The sequence below is a fragment of the Chelonoidis abingdonii genome, chromosome 10 (genome assembly GCF_003597395.2).
Source record: "Chelonoidis abingdonii isolate Lonesome George chromosome 10, CheloAbing_2.0, whole genome shotgun sequence".
NCBI lineage: Eukaryota > Metazoa > Chordata > Testudines > Testudinidae > Chelonoidis > Chelonoidis abingdonii.
In genome coordinates this window covers 68,103,823-68,124,884 of record NC_133778.1, presented here as the reverse complement: position 1 = coordinate 68,124,884, position 21,062 = coordinate 68,103,823, and the positions used below count along the sequence as shown (strand labels likewise).

At 41.6% G+C, this 21,062-nt stretch overlaps 1 protein-coding gene across 1 annotated transcript in view; it reads right to left on the bottom strand.

Moving 5' to 3' along the window:
- Nucleotides 1-21,062, bottom strand: part of SNX4 (sorting nexin 4) — a 72,080-nt gene that overhangs the window by 18,452 nt on the left and 32,566 nt on the right. The window contains exons 3-7 of the mRNA XM_032793987.2: nucleotides 18,304-18,442; nucleotides 18,071-18,220; nucleotides 15,724-15,771; nucleotides 10,799-10,854; nucleotides 4,385-4,457 (exon numbers count right to left, since the gene is read on the bottom strand). Coding sequence (XP_032649878.1) covers nucleotides 4,385-4,457; nucleotides 10,799-10,854; nucleotides 15,724-15,771; nucleotides 18,071-18,220; nucleotides 18,304-18,442 — 466 coding nt within the window. The remainder of the gene's footprint in view (nucleotides 1-4,384; nucleotides 4,458-10,798; nucleotides 10,855-15,723; nucleotides 15,772-18,070; nucleotides 18,221-18,303; nucleotides 18,443-21,062) is intronic.

Sequence of the window (21,062 nt, the reverse complement as noted above, 5' to 3'; positions counted from 1 at the left end):
CCTCTGTGCTGACAACACCAAAGGCAGGTGCCTCAGCCTTCTTTTCTGTATGCCTAGCCACAGGCCCCTCCGTCCCACAGCGCCCAAACAGCAGCACTGAGGCGGACCGACCTCCCATGTCAGGGAAGGTCCTGTTCGCTCTGTCCCTTCGGCACCGCAAATGGTACAGTGCCGAAGGTGCACATTCCCCTGGGCGGCACTGCAAATGGCCATGTGCCTTTCAGCAGCGTGCTCCTTCCTCCAGCACTGCAAACTGGCCGCGCACGGAACTGCCGTAGTGGCAGACCGCCACCTCATACCCTTCCTCTGGGCACATCAAAAAAAAAAAAAAAAAAAAAAAAAAAAAAACGGAGCCGCCAATTGCCAGCAGCGTCATCTACAGTCTCTCCCCGCACCGCAGAACAGCCGCCGGGTGCCGTCCAGCGCGCCTCCTACCTTCCAGAAATCCTTCTATACCCAGATTGAGCCCACCGTCCAGTTTCCCTATCGTTCTAGCCATAAGGTTTCTAAGGGGCGCCAAAACAACCCTATATCCAGATGTGTTAAGCTCACCATACCTACCGCCTCCACGCGTCGGGGAATATAGTAGTCTGCCCTCGGTGTATGGTGGATCCTTCATTCCCCCTAGTATTGTTACGTTTTTTTAAAAACTCTGGCCAACCTTTTTGGAAAAATAGAAAAAGGCCCCTGAGTCTCAGCTGCCTGCTCCTTTTGCACCTCTCAATGAGAAAACAGCCCTTTGGTGGCTCCATTAACCCTACCGCCAGCGGGGCAGGCGAGATAGCAGCTCTTGCAGCGGAGTCCCACATGGTGCCCTCTCTTCGAGTAGGACAGAGTTGTTGCGTTTACACCCAAAAATTTCTTCCAACAGAGTTCATGCTCGCTTTTCACTTCTAAATGAAACAAGTCCAAAATAAAGACAGTCTAATAAAAAAACACAAAGCATCCCAAACTTCTCTCTCCGAAAACCACTACAGCAAAATTCCCCATGAGGCACGATGCACCCACACCTACGTCGTAGGGCTTGTCCTTTATCTGGACAGAACTGACCTTCTGAGCTCGCCATGACCTTGGTCCTCTATTGCGCGACCGTCCAAGTAGGAATGGCTAATCTCTGCCTGCAGAGGGCCTCGAGATGCTCTCTGATGCAAAACGTCCGTGTTATCCGATACGGAAACGTTACAGGACCCCGGCAGTTTGAGCGGGATCACGATTCCACTGGATTCTGTATCTACCCTGTAGCCTTCACCTACGCAAGTAAGGTAGACCCTTGTTCAGACATCTGTAGGGCGGCCACCTGGTCCTCCCACCATTAACATTTTCTACTCACTATCCCTTACTCAAGGCCCCTCTCTCTGACACTCGTATTAGGCAGGCAGTTTGTAATATGCTAACCATCAAAAGGGAGATCCTCTATGGTGCTCTGAACTTCGCGAGAAAGAGAGAAGAGGAAAGCCAGGAACCTCGGTGCATGACGGCCGCTGTAGCGGTGGATCTTGCTGCAGTATTGGCTGAATCCAGAGCTGCTTGAAGAGCCGTGCAGGATATGATTTGGCCCTCGGAAACTAAAGCTGTAAACTGTTGTTTCTTGTTGTCTGGGATGTGTTCAATAAAGTGCATGAACTTATTATAGTTGTTATGGTCGTACTTTGCTAGAATTGCGGTACAATTGGCAATTCGAAATTGCAACGTTGAAGAGGCATATACCTTACGACCCAGCAGGTCTAAGCGTTTGCCTTCTCTGTTGGTTGGGGTATGGCGGAAATACTGTTTGTTTCACTGATTGGCTGCATCCACTACCAAAGAGCTTGGCCCAGGATGTGAGAAAAGGAATTCAGAGCCCTTCGAGGGAATGAAGTATTTCCGGTCCGCCTGTTTGCAGGTAGGCTGGCTTGTGGCTAGAGTCTGCCAGATGGATTTAGCAGGTCCAGAAGGGCTGAGTTAATTGGTCAGGTACTTCCTCCAAATGATTCTAAGCTCATTGGCAACCTTTTGAAGAGATCTTGGAGTTTTGAAAAATCATCTGATGGCAGTGGAGGGAAGGAAGTAACGCCTCCTCAGGTATTGGATCAGTTGGTACGTGAGGTAATACTGGGTCAGGAGCTGGAGTTAATTGATCCTGAGGATGGGAGGGTGTGCGCCAAGTGCGTCATAGGATTTTGACGTTCGCGTCTAGTGTGAGTAGAGTAGCGGACGTGCTGCCGAGGGAAAGATGGCCACGGAGCCCAATACTGCCATGGTGGTGGAAAAGGCATAGCAGGTGCCATCCCGGGGTTAACACCCCAGGAGGTGGGATCTTGAGGTTGGTGTGGGACAGTTTTCCTGTGTTCGCGAGGGACAGGACTGTGAGGGTAGAATTCAGATCGCACTGGCACAGCAGCCTGTAGTTCAGAGTCCTGCTCACTGGAGGAAGGCTGCTCGGACCCTGAGTCATTTGTATAGAGAAGCCATCCCAACAAAGGGCGATTGTAGTGTAGGTGACACTAGGAGGTCACTTGAGTGGGTAATTTGTAACGGTGGGGGCAGTCGTAGGCGAAGGCAGATAGAGAGATCCCATGAGGAAAACCCGGGCTGGCACCCGAGTTTGTAATCTTGGCGCCGTGCCAAGTAGCGGTGGTGGTGATGCCGGTGCCGCAGGCGGTGCCGTGCTATTAATAGCAGGCTGCGGTGCCTCCGTCGGTGCCTGAGTTGTCGGTGCCGCATTCATTGCGGTGCCGATAGGTGCCACAATCGAAGGCAGGCAACTGAAAAGCCTGTCGCCTCGGCACCAAGAGCCTCCCGCTGCCGAAAGCCTGTCATTCATCGGTCGGGTGCCACAATCGAAAGGGCAGGCAACTGAAAGCCTCGCCTCGGGAACTCAGAGCCTTGCGTGCCGCGAAGCACAGGCGGGTTTAGCGCAGTACCAGAGGAGCCCCGCTCCTCAAACACTCAGGCGGGGAAACTGACGAGCTGGTAAGGAAACTGACGAGTGACCGGAAGGTTTACCGCGAAGCTTCTGTTGCTTGTAAGCTCTCTTTTGGCTGATTTCTTCTTTAGGTTTTTTTTTTTTTGTGAAGGTTAGAGCTGGGTCTGGAGGCAGAGTCCGAGCCAGGGTCTGAGGTAGATAGCAGGGATTTTGAAGTAAAAGAAGTTTTAACTCCCTGTCCTTCCTAGCTCTAGAGCTTAACTTGGTGCAGTGAGGGCATTTTTGAGGAATATGGGTCTCCCCAAGCATTTTATACACTTGGAGTGCCCATCCGAAAGAGGGATAGCGTCCTTACAAGAAGAGCAGCAGCTTAAAGCCTGTGGAGCCAGACATATTTGAAGCGCTGACAGAACGAGAGAATTTTTTTTATTTTTTTAACTAGTAGGAAAAGGTAGGTAACACTAACTAAGGTAAGTAACAGAGAAAAACTAGCTAACTACAGGAATTTTAAGATAAAGAAAGAAAATACTAAGGAGTCTGCTGAGCTCCTTCTCAAGCCGGGGGCGCTAGAGAAGGAACTGAGGGTACTGGCCGCGCATGCTCTCTAGTAACACACTCAGAATGAGTGACAGGTTCTAAGCATGCGTGGCTGGTAGGAGTACTGCTGCAAAAAATCTCCGATCAAAGACGCAGGGGAGCACCGACACCTAAAGTGGAGCACCCACAGGGACATCTCTCGAAGAAGAAGTAATGCTATTCTGCTCTTCTTCCTTTCTTCTGAATTGTAATTGAAGATGTGCGTCTTACTCTGGCAACAGTCTACTTTGCACTTTTCACTATTTCTGTGAAATATGCAATGTTATGCTGCAGATTTTGATGGAACGTGCAACAAACTGGGGTCTAAAAACATTTCAAATCACTACAGGTCTTGTCTAGTACTTTGGACATGACACTGATGTATCAACATTGAGTCCCAAGGTTTTACTGTCCTAGCTAAGTACCAGCCTCCCCTCCTTCCAATTCCCCAAGTGACTTTTGTGGGGTTTTCAATTGCCAATACAATGATAAGGACTGCATGTAAACTATTCTACAAGACAGAATAAAGCAATGAGCCAAACAGCATTATGAATGTTTGTGGAAGCATTTCTTTAACTAGAAATCTGTGGTGTAAGAATGGCCTCTTTCCAGTGACTATCAAAACATGAATAATTCAGACTGGGGAACAATACTGGAGATAAGCATTTCACACTGCTTTACTCCAAGCACATTCAGAATGCCTTCCCCCCAGAGTGTACGGTTATAAAATAATCTCTCATGCTCATGTTCGACCTACACACACACACACAAAACCCTGGACAGTACAGCAAACCAATTTCAAGTGAAGAATACATACGTCAGTTTTCTATTGACTAAAGAAGAAATGCTGTCTTATAAAAATATATTCTACTATTTGTCAGGACACACATGCGAAATACTTACAGCTCTGACTCGCAGAAGGTGTGATATGACAGACTGCAGTTCATCACTGTAGTGTTTTAGCTCAGTAAATCGCCTAGGCACAGAAAACAGACAGTACATCATTAGCTATCACAAAAGCAAGATGTAAGATAGAGCCACAACACAGGAGCTGGTGACACTGAGCTTGACTTATGTTACAGTGGAATTAGCTGTGGATTCCTAGCAAATGACAACAGAATCAAACTCCTTTTTCACAAATTACACACATGCAAAGCTACTGTACTTTTATACAATAACAGGAAAGGTTCAGATCAATTTATATGCCACAAATTTAAGAAATATAAACAGCAGATATTTTTTCTGAAAGACTGCTGCATCTGGTTTTTTTAAGAGCACTTTTGAAGTGGAATGTTATTTGATGGATATGATCTAAAGAGCAGGAAGAAACTGTTCACTTAAAATCCCATTTGATGGGTTTTATGCTTACTAATGAAAAATTGTTTAAATTCTTCCGAAGTTGATAAAATATTACCTGTATTTACAATGTGTCTTTTATGCAAGGATCTCAAAGAACTCTAAAAAACATTACATTAGCCTCAGAATACACCTAGGTGGTGTGTAAAATGGATATAATGTCCATGGCTAAGCTGAACCCCAGAGCAGGTTGCTGACTTGGGGAAAGCCTCAAAAGGGGGTTATTTACTCCTGTGCAGATGATCAGAACAAGAGCTATACACCATTTAAGATCAACTTAAACCCTATTTTGAAGCCTTAGATCGTGCAGAGGCATGCGTTTTATCCAGAGTGAAAGTAAAGGATAGGAACTAGAGAACAGACTAATTACTGAATGATGTCTCTCAATTATTGCAGTGAAAAAAAATCCAGGCCAAGATTTTAAAAAATAAAAACAAACAAACAGATGCCTAAAGTTAGGCTTCTAAATTCTTAATTAGTCACCTACATACAAGTGGTCTGATTTCAGAAATGCTTAGAACCCAGCAGGTCTCATGAAAAACAAAACACAACAAAAACAGGCCACTTATTTAGGTGGCTAATTATGAATTTAAGAACCAAAATTTCAGCACCCATTTAAAAAAAAAGAAATCAAAATCTTTGCTTACACCACGTTTCTAATATCTAGCCCAGTATCCTGTCTTCTGACAGTGGCCAATGCCAGGTGCCCCAGAGGGAATGAACAGAACAGGTAATCATCAACTGATCCATCCCGTCACCCATTCCCAGCTTCTGGCAAACAGAGGATAGGGACGCCATCCCTGCCCATCCTGGGTAACAGCCATTGATGGACCTATCCTCCATGAATTTATCAAGTTCTTTTTTGAACCCTGTTATAATCTTGGCCTTCACAATATCCTCTGGCAAGGAGTTCCACAGGTTGAACGTTGCGCTGTGTGAAGATACTTCGTGTTTTGAAACCTGCCCTCCCAATTGATTTCATTTGGTGACCCTACTCTGGTTATGAGGAGTAAATAACACTTCCTTATTTACTTTCTCCACACCAGTCATGATTTTATAGACCTCAATCATCCCCCCCCCTTAGTCATCTCCTTTTCAAGCTGAAGAGTCCCAGTCTTATTAATCTTGCCTCAGTCGGAAGCCATTCCATACCCCTAATCATTTTTGTTGCCCTTTTCTGAATCTTTTCCAATTCCAATATATATTTTTTGAGATGGGGTGACCTCACCTGCACATAGTATTCAAGATGTGGGCATATCATGGATTGATATTGAGGTAAAATGATATTATCTATCCCTTTCTTAATGATTCCCAACATTCTGTTCACTTTTTTGACTGCCCCTGCACATTGAGTGGATGTTTTCAGAGAACTATCCACAATGACTCCAAGGTTTCTTTCTTAAGTGGTAACAGCTAATTTAAACCCCATCATTTTATATGTATAGTTGGGATTATGTTTTCCAATGTGCATTACTCGGCATTTATCAACACTGAATTTCATCTGCCATTTTGTTATCCAGTCACCCAGTTTTGAGAGATCCTTTTGTAGCTCTTCACCGTCTGCCACCTTACTGTTTACCCCTTTTTCCAGATCATTTATGAATATGTTGAATAGGACTGGGCCCAGTATAGAGCCATGGGGGACTCCACTACTTACCTCTCTCCATTCTGAAAACTGACCATTTATTCCTACCCTTTGTTTCCTATCTTTTAACAAGTTACCAGTCCATGAGAGGACCTTCCTTCTTATCCCATGACAGCTTACTTTGCTTAAGAGCCTTTGGTGAGGGACCTTGTTAAAGGCTTTCTGAAAATCTAAATACATTATAGTTCTAGTACACTAAGTACCAAGAGAGCTTTCAAACATCTCTTATTCCAAACAGATGAAGACTGAAAATGGACAGCCCAGGATTAGAGAGGATTCCCATACTGTCGCTAAATCTGAGATATCATGTTCTTCCTGTTAAAATCTGATGCCAACTCTTCCTCTGCTATAAGAAAACGTTATCTTAGGTGGTTCTAGGGTGCCTATTAATTTTGGTATCCAAGCTCCATGCACAACAAAACTGGTGTTGTTCCTCACCATTCCATGATGAACAGGGATGTGTGAACTTAAATTGCAGTTCTTCTCTGAAAAATAACTAAAAATAGCATTGCAGCATTACAAGTTTACTGATTTTCAATGATTTTAAATCAAATCTGTTCAATTCACTACTAAAAATATGCTTCTAAATGCCATTACTCCAAGCTACCTGGAATCAGAAAGGTAAGCTAGTGATGGTTTCCTGCTCTTGAAACTCCAACAGTAAAAGCTGTAGAGCCAGAACATGGTTGAACATGTTGATAATGCGAAAACTAGCTCAAAAGTACAACACTGTTTCCCCAACGCTCAACCCGTCAGCTGTGTTGGATCTGCAATGTTATCAAGTGTAAAAACCTATTTTAGAGAGTTAGGGCTGATGTACACAACAAAGTTAGGTTGGCTTAACTACATCCTCAGGGCACTGAAAAAACTATGTCCTGGGAGATGTAACTAAGCCAACCTAAGCAGTGGTGTAGACATTGCTCTGTTAATGGAAGAATTCTTTTTAACCTACATACCACCTCTCGGAGAGGTGGGTTTACTACAGCAGCGAAAGAACCCCTTCTATCGCTGTAGTAAGTGTCTACACTACAGCAGTGCAGCTGTACCACTACGGCTATGCCACTGTAGCATTTCTAGTGAAGCCAAACCTTTAGCAAAGTATGACTTTCAATACAGATGAAAAGCAGGTAAGTTGAGTCAGATGTTACTGCTTCTACAGTCGCTTTTCAGACTAGAACCACATTTTAATAGAGATACTACCAATTAAAAATTCACTTCTGGATGAAAATACTTTACCAACTATTATTACTAGTCATACTGTAACTGAAAGACAGAGAATTTCTCCTTCTATTTCCAATTATTTTGTGCATTTGACAGCACTAGGTCTGTAGTGAAAGTTACTATAACTATAGTCAATTTCCTCTTCAAAAAACAATAGAGGAATAAAAGGTATTTTTAAGAATAGGTATTTGGGGCAGAAAAACCACAAATGGCATGGGGACTCAGGATCAAGTGTACTACTGAGAGAGTCACAAGTTCAGTTGCCATAAGCAGAAACTATTGTCTAATATGGCTCAGCCACAGTGATATTACCCAGATCCTTTTCATTCTGTTTTAGGAAAGTAGCTAGTATGAAAATTGTTATCTAGTGAACTGTATGAAAAAGGAACAATGCACCATTGGGAAAGCAATTTTTGATTGGATTTGAAGTACAGAAGGAAGACAGCAGGATGTTTGCAATGAAACTGGATTAGAGAATTCAGTGGAAATGTCACTGCAAATTTATTTTTGAGAAACAGAAGAGCACATTTTTATCACCACTGACCCCTTCAATAAAAACCACTCAGCCTACCAGAAGAGCTTTGGTTTTGTTCCAAACCAACTTCAGTAGTTAGACTTTTGAAATGCTATGTTGCTATCCAACTTTCTATGGTTGGTTTAAATTAAGGATTGAGAAAGCTACTGATACCTACGACCTCAGGGACTAAGCCTACTAGCCAAGTGAAAGATATTGGTACTCCCACACTTCCAAAACCAACCCCCTAACCGCCAAGCCACCCATTGCTGTACAAATGAATAAAACAGACCATGTATTGAAATTATACCATTTCAATCAGCTATTTAAGAAACTTGTAAAAATGTTACCTGCAATAAGAGCTAGTGGCACCACAAAACAGCAGGACAAAAGTGACCAATATATTAGTTGCTGAATTTCCCCAATATCTATTGAATAATATATTTGTCAAGTGGCATTTCGCCAGCCATTGAGCAGGCTGAATATCACAAGTATTTGGCAAATTTGTTAAATATTGGTAACATCCCTAATATAACAAATTTCATAAATATTGTTCAACAAGCTCTATGCAACTCTTACTTTTATTACACATTCTCTCCATTCCTGTCTGTATTCTACTTTTTCTTTCCAAAATCAGATCATAATGCATCTTCTCCTTAGAGGCATTTAGTATTAATTTCCTCATCTCACCATCCAGTCTGACTTCCCATATACCACAGACCACCAGTGTCACCTACTTTGCTTTTTTGCTTTTCCTTCTCCTACACTGTGTTCTTTCCTCCATGTCCCCTTTCCAAATCTCTCTCTCTCTAAATACTGCATTTCTCTTTTCTGCGTTATCTCAATCTCTCCCTCCCATATTAAGGAGGCTGGTAAAATTTCCAAGCCCTAAAAACAAGAAAACTAACACTGCTATGTACAGACTAATAAAAAAAGATTTGGGGGAAGGGAAGATAATATCCAAACAAGGGCCCAATTCCACTTTCAGATGCTGGAAAAGGGGAAGATGTTCTCTCTCTTCACACAGCTTCAGGATTCCATCCTTCTGTTTCTGATAGATTTTAAGTAGCACTCTGTCTCTTGGTTCCCTCTCTCCCATGTCAGACTATTCTGAGTGCTGCACGAATGTCTGCTACTTTACCTCCCTCCCACATGCTACAGAGAGATTCTCCTATATCAGTGGTTCCAAATGTTCTACTGAGGGGATGCACCAAGTGCATTTTGTCCTTTTGTTGTTGTTACTCACCATTACATATATGTGCCCTCCACCCTGGCACCACAACCCTAATGTCAGCCCACTCAGAGGGCTCGGAGGTGGGGGGGTGCGGGAGAGTTGGACAGCTAGCCTACCTGCAGCGGCAGCTTCTGTCTCATGGGGCCGGGCCCAGCTCCCCACTCCAAGTGTTGCAACCTGGCACACGTAGTCTCAGCGCCACTGAGGTTTGGGGCAGCCCAAACCTGAGTGGCACTAAAACCATGTGCGCCAGGTCGCAACACCTAGAGTAGGGAGACAGACCCAGCCCCAGGGGAAAGGTGCCACCGCTCTGGGGTGAATGCAGAGCAGGCAACCTCTCCAAACTGCACTCCCCACCCATCTGTGGCTTCCTTTCCACACCACGTTGGGAGAAGTGTATGTTTGCCTAGGCCAGGGCCCAGCAATGGGTTAATCCAGCCATGGATACAGTGAACCGTCCGTAGGTGCCAACTCTGTGGGCACCCAGAGCATCCATGGAAAAACATGTGTGGGTGCTTAGCACTCACCAGCAGTCCACCCCCTGGCCCTCCAGCGCCTCGTGCCTGCCACAATCAGCTGTTCCGCAACGTTCAAGAGGCGCAGTGAGGAATTGAGGAATGGGAGGAGTGGGGACGGGCACACTCAGGGGAGGGTGTGGAACTGGTTGGGAAGAGGTGAAATGGGGGCAGAGCCTGGGGTTGAGAACCCCCAGGAAAAGGAAGAAGCCAGCACCTCTGGAATCATCTGACACTTTCCTGCAACCCACTGTTTGGAAACCACTGTCCTATACTAACTTCCTCTGGCCAAAATGAGGAGTGTCTGCTACTGTATACTCCCCACACTTCAGCCTCTGTTTATGGGCCTCCTATCCAGCTAATAAGTCCAGTGCCTGCCTCTGCAGCTACCCACAGCTTCCCAAGACTGAAATTGATCTGGGTTTCCAATAGCAGTTGTGAAAATTGGCAGCTTGGGAACTGCAGCACTGGCAAGTGCATATAGTTGTGTGTGCGTGCACAAGAGAGATATTGGCTATGTATGCTTGCAGATTCAGGAAGGTATCACTGCATTAATTTGCAAAGGTTTCTTTGCAAACAAAGACTAGATTTTTTTTCCTTCTGTTTTTTAAAATGAAAGCTTAGATTCTGCATAAGGTGATGGCATTTCCCTTAAGAGTTTCCTGCTCTCCCTGTGAACTGGGTTTTTCAGCCTCTTTTCTCTGTCTGTTATTGGGTTTGTTAATGAGGTTTAAAAAGTGTACAGATAGCATACACTCAGAAATGAAAAATTACATAGATAGCACACACTGTCATTCATAATTACAACTGTAACTAGTACGAAAAATCTTACTTGTCTGGGTTTTTCACTCTGAATGTGGCATTAAGAGCTTTTAACCTGGAGTCTGCCTGAAAAAAAAAAAGTTTGAAATATAATTGCATTATAACAAACAGCAAGCAACAATATCTCTTTGCTGGCAGCCACAGTAGAAAGCTGCCATTTTCTGTCATGGTACTTCATCAAAAATTTCAAACATATGAACAAATCTGACAAGGGAAGGAGCTAATGTCAGGCTGCTTTTAGAGAAAAGGCTAGAAAACTAAACAGTTCTGTGAACTAGCATGTAAACAGTATCCAATATCATTAAACTAGTTTAATCACAAACCCCAGCAAAATATTCTTTTTTTGAAATGCTACACAAACCACAAAATTAAGATATATAACCCTACATTCTTTTCAGGTGATGCAAGTAGGTCTAAGGCTATATGGACAAATTATTTTATATATTTTAATAAAACCAATAGTGGAAATGACCTTTATATGGTCTGAATTACCAAAAACAGTTCCCCAGTGGCATCAAACACAAATCTATTGTGTTCTCTCATTTTCAGAGTTACTGTAGAGAAAAGCACACATATATCTGTGAATGAGAACAGTGTCAGCTTTGGATGCAGTGTTCCTTTTCAATAGACAGGAGACTGCTATACTGAATCACAAATTGGATCACTGGATTTTCTTCAGTAAAGAAACAGTTGCTTCAATTAAACTTTCTGGTCGGTTTCTGAGAAAAATGTTATTTTACCAGTGCCTGCAACCGAGGTATGGGGTTCCCAACACTAATTCTTGCTTTTGTGGTTTAAATGTTTTAAGAAGTTAGTTAGAATTAATCAGTTTTTGTTTACTCTGTAAAAGAGCAACATGCCTCCACTTACTTTATTTGTTTTACTGTAATGCCTATTACTGTAATACCTACATGTCCTGGTCATTGGGGCCTGACTGCTAGACATGTACGCACAACAAAAAGTCAGTCCCTGCCTCAGACAGTAAGGCCTTTAAGGACATGTCCAGATGGAGACACTCAAGAAAATTAAGACAAATTAACTAAAGGTGCAAGGTGCTAAATTAGAGCACATGCAATCCCTGTGTGGATGCTCTCCTTCAGAAGTTGCCCAAGTTCACTTTAGCTTAATCCTTCTTCAAATGAAAAGAGGTAGTTTTAAAAAAACTAAGACTTCTGGTGCAAAAGGCTAAGTAAGAGTGGTAATTCCAACTGTACCTTCTGGCAGAGTTTTTAGCAATGATGTTTGCTATAGGAATAATATTTTGTGCGTCAATTGCAGCAAAGTTAGCAACTCTTAAGAGTTTTAAAAAAAAGTTATTTAGCAACTGATTCCAGTAGAACCCAATGCTCGCTTGGAGTTAGAGTAGAAAGTTTCCCTTCATAAGCCTCTCAGTAAATTCTATTTATGAGATTGGCACCAGAACGAGACTGTTACGCTTCCCATCACATCGTGTCCAAGCTGTACCGTGTCTGAATTTCACTGTAATATCCTTGATGCTGGGATCTCATCTCATGTTGGTAGAGTGCTGAGCACAACGTCTGAGCTCAATTAAAAAGTAATTTTGCCATTGCGATTGGCATGACAGCTACTGATGGAGTATTATACAAAAGTGTGGTCAACGAATAAAAAGGAGTTACTTTCCAACAGTAACTCTGCTTCTCCAAACATTCTACGGACTGAGGGAGCAAATATCCCAAACCCCCTACAGTGATCTCTCAGATTTCAAAGGAAGGGGATGATAATATGGAATATAACAGTTAAAAAGAGATACTGGCTTTGTGCTCAGGAGCAGCCAGTGCAGTTTTGTTAAGTTTTGAGGGGGGGGGGAGGAGTGGGGTGAAGTGTTTGTTTTTGTTTTGTGTTTTTGCGGGGGGGGGGGAAGAGGAGGAGAGAAGAATTGTACACCATATTTTTCCTCCTCCAGATTAACTATGACTGCAGGTTAGGAATATAGTGCATTGTATTTTGACCTCCCAGAGCAAAAAAGGTTAAAAGAAGATTTAAACGTATTCTAAATTGCAGTATTTTGGGGGTAGAGGGAAAGCATTACAGCTGGCGGAGAGAGAATTCTAACCCAGAGTAGTCAAGGTAATCCAAAATAAATCCTCCTGGTTTAAACACAGAATCTTCATCTGTTCGATTAGTGTATTGCAGTGTCTGGACTGTGCTATCTAATTAGTCTGTAAACCCTTTGGCGTCACAGAAGAAAGGCAGCAAATGGGCCCATGGCTTGCTTCTGGTCCTACACAACTACGTACTCCAAGTATAAATCTGCCTCTGATGATATTATTAAAGCTACCATAAGGAACCAAATCAATCTGCTTACTAAAAACCTTTTATTTTTACATTCAGCGCAGAAACTGAATGTATAATTAAAAAGGTTTAGCAAAGGAAACAGAAAGGCTGCATTCCTCACTATTTTATAAAAGTGTAACATTTTCCTTAGGGAAAGAGAGATTCTACAGAGAAGATAATCATGCCAGAAATCTACAGAGCAGAATGGCAATTGCCATCTTACATTTTACCTAGGATACCATCTGTCCTTAGACAGTTGTTTATTTTGAATATTTTGCAGTAATTTAACTACTGTTCTTTGGGTTCCTTCTTCCCCTCTCTAGTAATCTACATTTTAATAAAGCTAACTGAACTGAAGAGGCCAGGTATCTGACAATTTGTTTAACAGAAACAATATATTTTTCTCACTTGTTCTTACATGCCATAATTTTCTCCTTTCTCCCACTATTATTCTGGAGTATCTATGTTGAGTTATTCCAAAGAGTTTAATAAAAATTTTTATTATGCCCTTCCCACCATTCTCAATGCAACTAACTCAAACTGCCCAAGTTGCTCTTCTCAAACATAGCCTAAAACAGAAGCTTTCATTAATTGACGATTTTGGGGCACAACATACATGACACCATTTAAAAATACAAGTTAGCAGTGTCTACCATCTGAATGCTTTCCAAATTATGATGTGCGATCAGTAATTTTAAATGACGGTTCAGAAAACTGTCTTCTGTAGTTTTAACACTTAAAGGAGCAGAGCAGGGATAGGATCAAGTTTTTCCAAAAAGATCTGTCAACCAGATGTTACATCCACGTATCAGCCCATAGATAATCAAGAGGTTAATAAAAACATGGTCAATCTTGCAATTCAAATGAATACACAGGAAAACCATTGCAAACGCAATTCCTACTTCTGCATGTGCATCATTGAAATGTTTAAATTTTTACCTTTTAATATTCCCATGTAACCTCCTCTCTCACATTTGTTTCCCCTCTATTATTTGCCATATGTATTTCCTCCTGAATTTACAGCCTAACTCCTTGGATGATAACTTAGCCTCTCTTTTATAAGGAATACTTGTCTTCTTGTTCATCTATTTTTTTCCACTGAACATTGACAGAACCCTTAATCACTATGTGGAAAATCCCACTCTCCATTATATGGCTGAGTTCCCTATATGCCTCAATGTACTGAATGAATACAGATCTCATTACAAACTTTAAAGAGAGTCCACTCTTAAGACTCCAGTGCCATAAAGAAACTGTCCCCTAGAATGATGGTCCTAGATGCCCAGCAGTGTGAGAAGAGACACCACAAGACAAAAGTCTACCACAAATCCACAGCATGCTTATCCATCATTTGGTGTCAAAGACCTTATATTCTGCAGCAGCTTCAGATAAATAAAAGCTTCATTTTCATTTACCAGAAAGTATGTAAAAGGAATATTGTACTAATTCAATTTATTTTACCCTGGCTCTATATTTTTAATTTTCAGTCAGTTGCAGAATTTATTGAACATACATAGTGGCACTGAAGATGTGGTCTGTACATGCTGTATGCGTTGGGAGGGAAGGAAGCTAAAGGTTGTGGTAGGTGGATAGGGGACAGGTGCAGATTTTCACACTAGGTAGGCAGTTTGAAATTATGTTAACAAATTCCCATGCACTCATACTTTGCCTGTGTATTAATGTAACACTACGTCACCTATTCCTGCCTGTCCTCCACCAGTTTTCCTTCTCCCACTACTGACTGCAATCAGAGTACAGGTGGGTCTTGTTAGGAGTTTGTCCTAACTGGATGTTCAATTTTCTTCTCAACTGCCTCCTATAAGAAGTCAGAGGAGCATGTTCCCTTTAAAGATTTATTGCAGTGACTTCCTCAAAACTAATTAAAATTCAAATGGTCTAATTAAGCAAATAAAATTCTGCATAAGATATCTAGTCTGAGACTCAGCAACAGTTGAAACAGGTAAGTATATCTTGGATTACCTCCATTGCAAGGGAGCACTGTCCTTTCTCCTATCTGATCCTTTTGGCTACTCGTCCCGTCAGAGACATCCTCTTTGGTCTTGGCCATCTCTGCTTCTCTTCTGTTGTCTTGTTCAAATTTCTTTGAGGTACCTAACTTATTATACCAAACCCCAGGGTCTGTTTCAAAATTCATTCAGGGCTGTATTCAGAGCTTTGGCTGAAGCATTTCAGTTCCTATTTGTACGTTCCACTTCACCACCCCAACTAAGCACCCTCTCCTTCAAGGTTGTCAACCTTTAGAGCTGACCTTTACGGTCCTGCTTTGGAATGATATTTATCTAGGTTAGTGTCACTCTGAACCAGCTCAGTCTGCTTTTAAAAATACAGGGGTCATAACCCTTAACATTAATTCTACACTGCATCAAATATGAAACATGGGAGGATTAACTGACCTGTTGCAACTTCCCTCACTTATGAAATCTGGTAATTATCTGTTACATAATACCAGTACTACACTGTCTCCTTATATGGTCAAAATGATGAGTTCGTCAAGGGCCTGCTATTTTTAACACAACAGCAAGCATTACTTTGCAGAGACACTGAACTATGGTCTTTAACTGTGGTCAGAACAGTTCACAGGGTCACAACATTCACTACATAAATGCATATAATTATTACCTTTAACTGAAACCCGGTCTCATTCACCATTTCTTTCCATCCACCTTCCTAGAAATAAAAGTTTCACTTCAGTAATTGTCAATGACAAACATACAGCAAGCACAGTCTACGTAAGACATAACAGCAGCACTACTTCTATTGGAGAATCCTCCTTGGGTTATGTGGGAACCCCAACCATCAAAATATGGGCTCAGTCCCACTCACTAGACCAAGTTCTAAAAAAGGTACGTCAAGAAAATCCTCCTTTCAATGCCTGGACTTAGAATAATGGGTCATTCTGTATGACAGGTTTTATGTTTACCCACCATCCCCTTTACAATTTTCCCTTTCACTACATGACACCAGCAGGCTGCATTATCCTGTGTACTTAAGAGGACTCTTGTCTGACGAGTGATTCACACTTTATAAGAAGAGGGGTAATGGCAGAGTCACTTCTTTAATGTTCCCAGCCACCACCAACTCCAGGACTGAGATTGAGTTGAGGTCTCAATCTGCCTCATTTCTAGCTCATTATATGACCGGCTAAGCCATCAGACCAACAAGACCAAATGAATGAACCACTTTTCAAAACAGCATACCTCAAAAATAGGGCACATTTAAAAAAAAAAAGTTTTTACAAAGGTGTCTTAAGTAAGAAACTGAAGTAGTCAAGATGGCAGTGTTCACATTGCAAATTTAAAACTGTTCTTTTGTACTGTCTGGCTAATTCAGATGATGAACATGCTGAATGTTCACATAATGCTCCTCGTAATAATCTACAGCGGAATACTCCAAAGGTTGTAAGCTGAACTGTAGAACAGAAACTTTCACAAACAAGAAAAAATATTAAGAAAGCAAAAGCAAGTACCATACATGCCACTTTCCGGTAAGTTTTAATTACGTTTTTCTTCATTAAGTCAACTTTCCTGTGATGATCACTATTAGCGGTGACAAATATGATCCTAGATTTACACTAGATATTCAGTTGCAGGGTGATGACAACTAAAAAAAAAAGTTCAAACTTATTTGAGCAGAAGAAAGGAGACTAATTCTTATCAGACTGTACCTAGGATACTGGACACAGTCCTGGATACTGACTTACAACAAAGACAATTCTTGACACATTGGAGAAAATTCGGAGGAAAGCATGAAAAAAGGATTAAAAAGCTGGAGGAATTAAGTATAAAAATGTAGGGCTGGAAGGGATCTCAGCAGAAGTCACCAAGTCCAGCCGCCTGTAATGTATCAAGAAAGATTAAAAAGAACTAACGATGTAGCTTGCCTAAGTAAAAACTGAGTGAGAGATGCAAAAATGAAATAATTCAACCATCTAGACACCAAAACAGGCTTGAAGAATTATATTGTATGGTACAGGAGGGTATGTATGTGTCACTATCAATCATAGAAAGTGTTCATTAATTTCATCCCAACGTGTAAAATGCAATATCACAACTGTTGGGCACACAAAGCAATTAAAATAATAATATTATCTTAATAAGAACTATGAGTCAAAAAAGAAATTTCAGTCACAACTTTACAATGTGACGTGAACATCAGTAAGTTCTAGTTCTCTTCCTCCCCCAGAGTGGGCACACTAGGACTGTCAGTGAGAGCATTCCTGATGATCGCAGCTGTCAGACTGCTGAGCATGAAATAGCCAAGAACTAAAGCACATAAGGTTTAAGACAGGGGTTCTCACACTGGGGGTCAGGACTCCTCATGGGGTCGTGAGGTTATTACATGGACGGTCCCAAGCTGTCAGCCTTCACCCCAAACCCCGCTTTGCCTCCAGCATTTATAATGGTGTTAAATATATTTAAAGGTGTTTTTAATTTATAAGGCGGGGGTCGCACTCAGAGGCTTGCTGGATGAAAGGGGTCACCAGTACAAAAGATTGAGAACCACTGGTTTAATAGATTAGTCAGTTGCATTCAAACTGTCCCTCCCTTCCCTCCCCACCCCCCCGCCAAAACCCCAACAAACTGGAAGTCAGTGGCAGTAAATGCAGCAAAATGTATAACATGCTAAATATTTATATTTAGTGTCAGGAAAGACTTCCTGACTGAGTTACATTAAGTTCTGGAATAGAGTTCTAAGGAATGTGGTAATCTCATCCCCTAACGGCCTTAGATTGAGATTGGAAAAAGACTTATAAGGCACATTGTAAAGCACCACTGTGTACTGACAGGAGGTAGATTAGATGACCTAATAACACTTGCCCAGCTTTAATTTGTTAATGCAGAAGTAGAGCAGGAAACAATTTATAAGTCACTGAAGAAAAGTTATTAGCGTTTAATATTTAAAAGCTGAACAACTAAGTTAAAGTGGAGGGAAGTACTTAGAAATAAAGAAAGCCTTTCTACAATACCTGTGTTAAAAAGGAATAAAAAATTTTGTCCTGACAAATGATGGGATGCGAAGCCACACGTATTAAAAAGTTTTCCAAACCAATCCTTCGTCTTTCCACAAAGTCTGGATCCATGTTATCCGCTGATAACTTATGCCAAACAAACTCAGCCTGTGTGAACAGAATAGAATTAAGAGCAGCTAAATTCAGTGCTAAATGTAAGCCAAAGTGAGTTGAAGTTTCAATTTTCTTACCCTTTTTTCTGGTAAAGGTGGAACAACAATATGTGGATAGTTAACTAACAAATAATTCCTCAGCAACTCAAATTCACTGTATCGCCTCCAAAGGGAGTCTGGTGGGGAGCACTGTCCTTCAGTCTGAGACTCAACAGCTCTGAAAAATAAAATAAAATCCAAACTGTTACTGATATTTTTCTAAGGCCATCAGTACAATTGTTACAATTCAGACACCTAATATATATATAAAACAAAAAATCATAGCACCCCACTTGTGATTACTTTAATAATTTAACATTCTTCAGTATTTAAGATTTTTTTTTAAAATGGACACCAAGTTATTTCACAAAGTTACCTGAATTTTCTTTTAAACCTATTACTGGTATAAGTATCCCTCAAGATTTTTACATTTACCAGTAACCGGAAGATTTGAGATTCCCCCTTACCCCATTTTCCTGTCATTTATTTTGTGCATTTCATTTCACTCTTCAGAGAGTCAGCTAGGGCCCAACCCACCAAACAGTTATGCATATGAGTAACTGTACTCATGCCACCAAAGTTATTACTCACAGCAGTGAGCACTATGGGTTCAATCCTTTAACGACCTCTAGCCCTCAAGTCCCACTGACTTCTGCAGAAGTCAAAGGGCCTCAGAACTTCACAGGAGTATTTAGCACCTTGCAGGATTGAGTCTTATGCTTGATATAAGTACTGTCCACACTACCCACGTTACAGCACGGCCGCGGCAGCATTGTGATGTGGGTAGTGAAGAAATGCTTTATCACGGGGGAGAGTTCTCCCAGCAATAAAAAAGCCACCCCAAATGAGCGGTGGTAGCTTTATTGCCAGAAGCGTGGCTCTCAGGGATAATGCAGTCTATACTGCTGCTTTTCAGCGCTAAAACTTTTGTAGCTCAAGGGTATTTTTTCACACCTCTGAACGACAAAAGTTTTAGCGCTGAAAGTGGAAGTGTAGACACAGCCTAAGTGTCCACTGGCTCAATCTCATAATTAAAATCAGTCTTCCCTATTTGTCTGGATCTTCACACAGCAACTGTGGAGGAAAAACACACATTTTAAAAACACCTATGTAAGTGCAATTCTAAAGCCACACAGATGTTTAAAAAGGCCTCAGAAATAAGTGTAGTACCTGAAAGATCTTTTAAGTTGTCTAGACTTCAAGATGGTGTCCTTTTCATATTCAGAGGATTTAAGAGTTTACAGTCCAAGAAAACTCAAACCCAAAATAAAACAAACTGGCTAAAGGAAGGGTAACTAGGTACAACATACAAGTAAAGTATTCAGCGCAATTGGTTAAATCCTGATAATACAACCCTTCTTCCCCTACTCTCCACCTCAAAAATATTGTATTTTGTTATTTTCATTAGATACATAATCTACCCCAACTGCCCTTAGCTTAATTTCTTGATGGCATCATGGTAGAAGTGTATCTTCAGATGGGATTTAAATGTGGAAAAGGTAGCGGCTTTCTGAACCGGTTCTGAGGAGTGTTCCATGTGTGTAAAAAGCAGCATGGAAAGAACGTCCAAAGATGGATGCAAGTCCTTGCTTACAGACAGCCCCCCTAACCTGAAGCAAATACTCACCAGTAACTACACACCACACAACAAAAACACTAACCCGGGAACCAAACCCTGCAACAAACTCCTATGCCAACCCTGTCTGCATATCTATTCAAGGGACACCATCACAGGACCTAACCACATCAGCCACACCATCAGGGGCTTGTGATATATGCCATCACGTGCCAGCAATACCCCTCTGCCATGTAACATTGGCCAAACCGGACAGTCTCTACATAAAAGAATAAATGGACCCAAATCAGATGTTAAGAATTATAGCATTCAAAAACCAGTCAGAGAACACTTCAGTCTCCCTGGTCACTCGATTACAGACCTAAAAGTTGCAATATTACAACAAAAAAACTTTAAAAACAGACTCCAACGAGAGACTGCTGAATTGGAATTAATTTTCAAAATGGACACCATTAAACTAGGCTTGAATAAAGACTAGAAGTAGATGGGTCATTACACAAAGTAAAACTATTTCCCCATGTTTATTCCCCACGCTCCACTGTTCCTCAAAACTTTCTTGTCAACTGCTGCAAATGGACCATTTTGATTACCACTACAAAAAGTTTCTCTCCTGCTGATAATAGCTCACCTTAACTGATCACTCTTGTTAGAGTGTGTATGGTAACACCCATTGTTTCATGTTGTGTGTGTGTCTGTGTCTTCCTACCGTATTGTCCACTACATGCATCCGATGAAGTGGGCTGTAGCCCACGAAAGCTTATGCTCAAACTTGTTAGTCTCTAAGGTGCCACAAGTACTCCTGTTCTTTCTGCGGATACTAACACGACTGCTACTCTGAAACCTGTATTGCTACAGATTGTAAAGCATTTTGGGATCCTTTGGGATGAAAAACAATATATATATTTATAAATAATAAAATAATTATGTAATAAATAACCCCCATCCTCTAACATACACAGGACATTCTGCTATAATGCAACACTACATGTTAGAATTTAACCAGAAAATATTACTGATATGTTGCTCACCTATAAACCACCATATAGTACAGGGGTCAGCAACTGTGGCCCGCAGGCCACACGCAGCCCATCAGGGTAATCTGCTGGTAGGCCACGAGACAGTTTGTTTACATTGTGCCATCCACAGCTCCCAGTGGCCGTGGTTTGCTGTTCCTAGCCAATGGGAGCTGTGGGAAGCAGTGTGGGCCGCAGGGACATGCTGG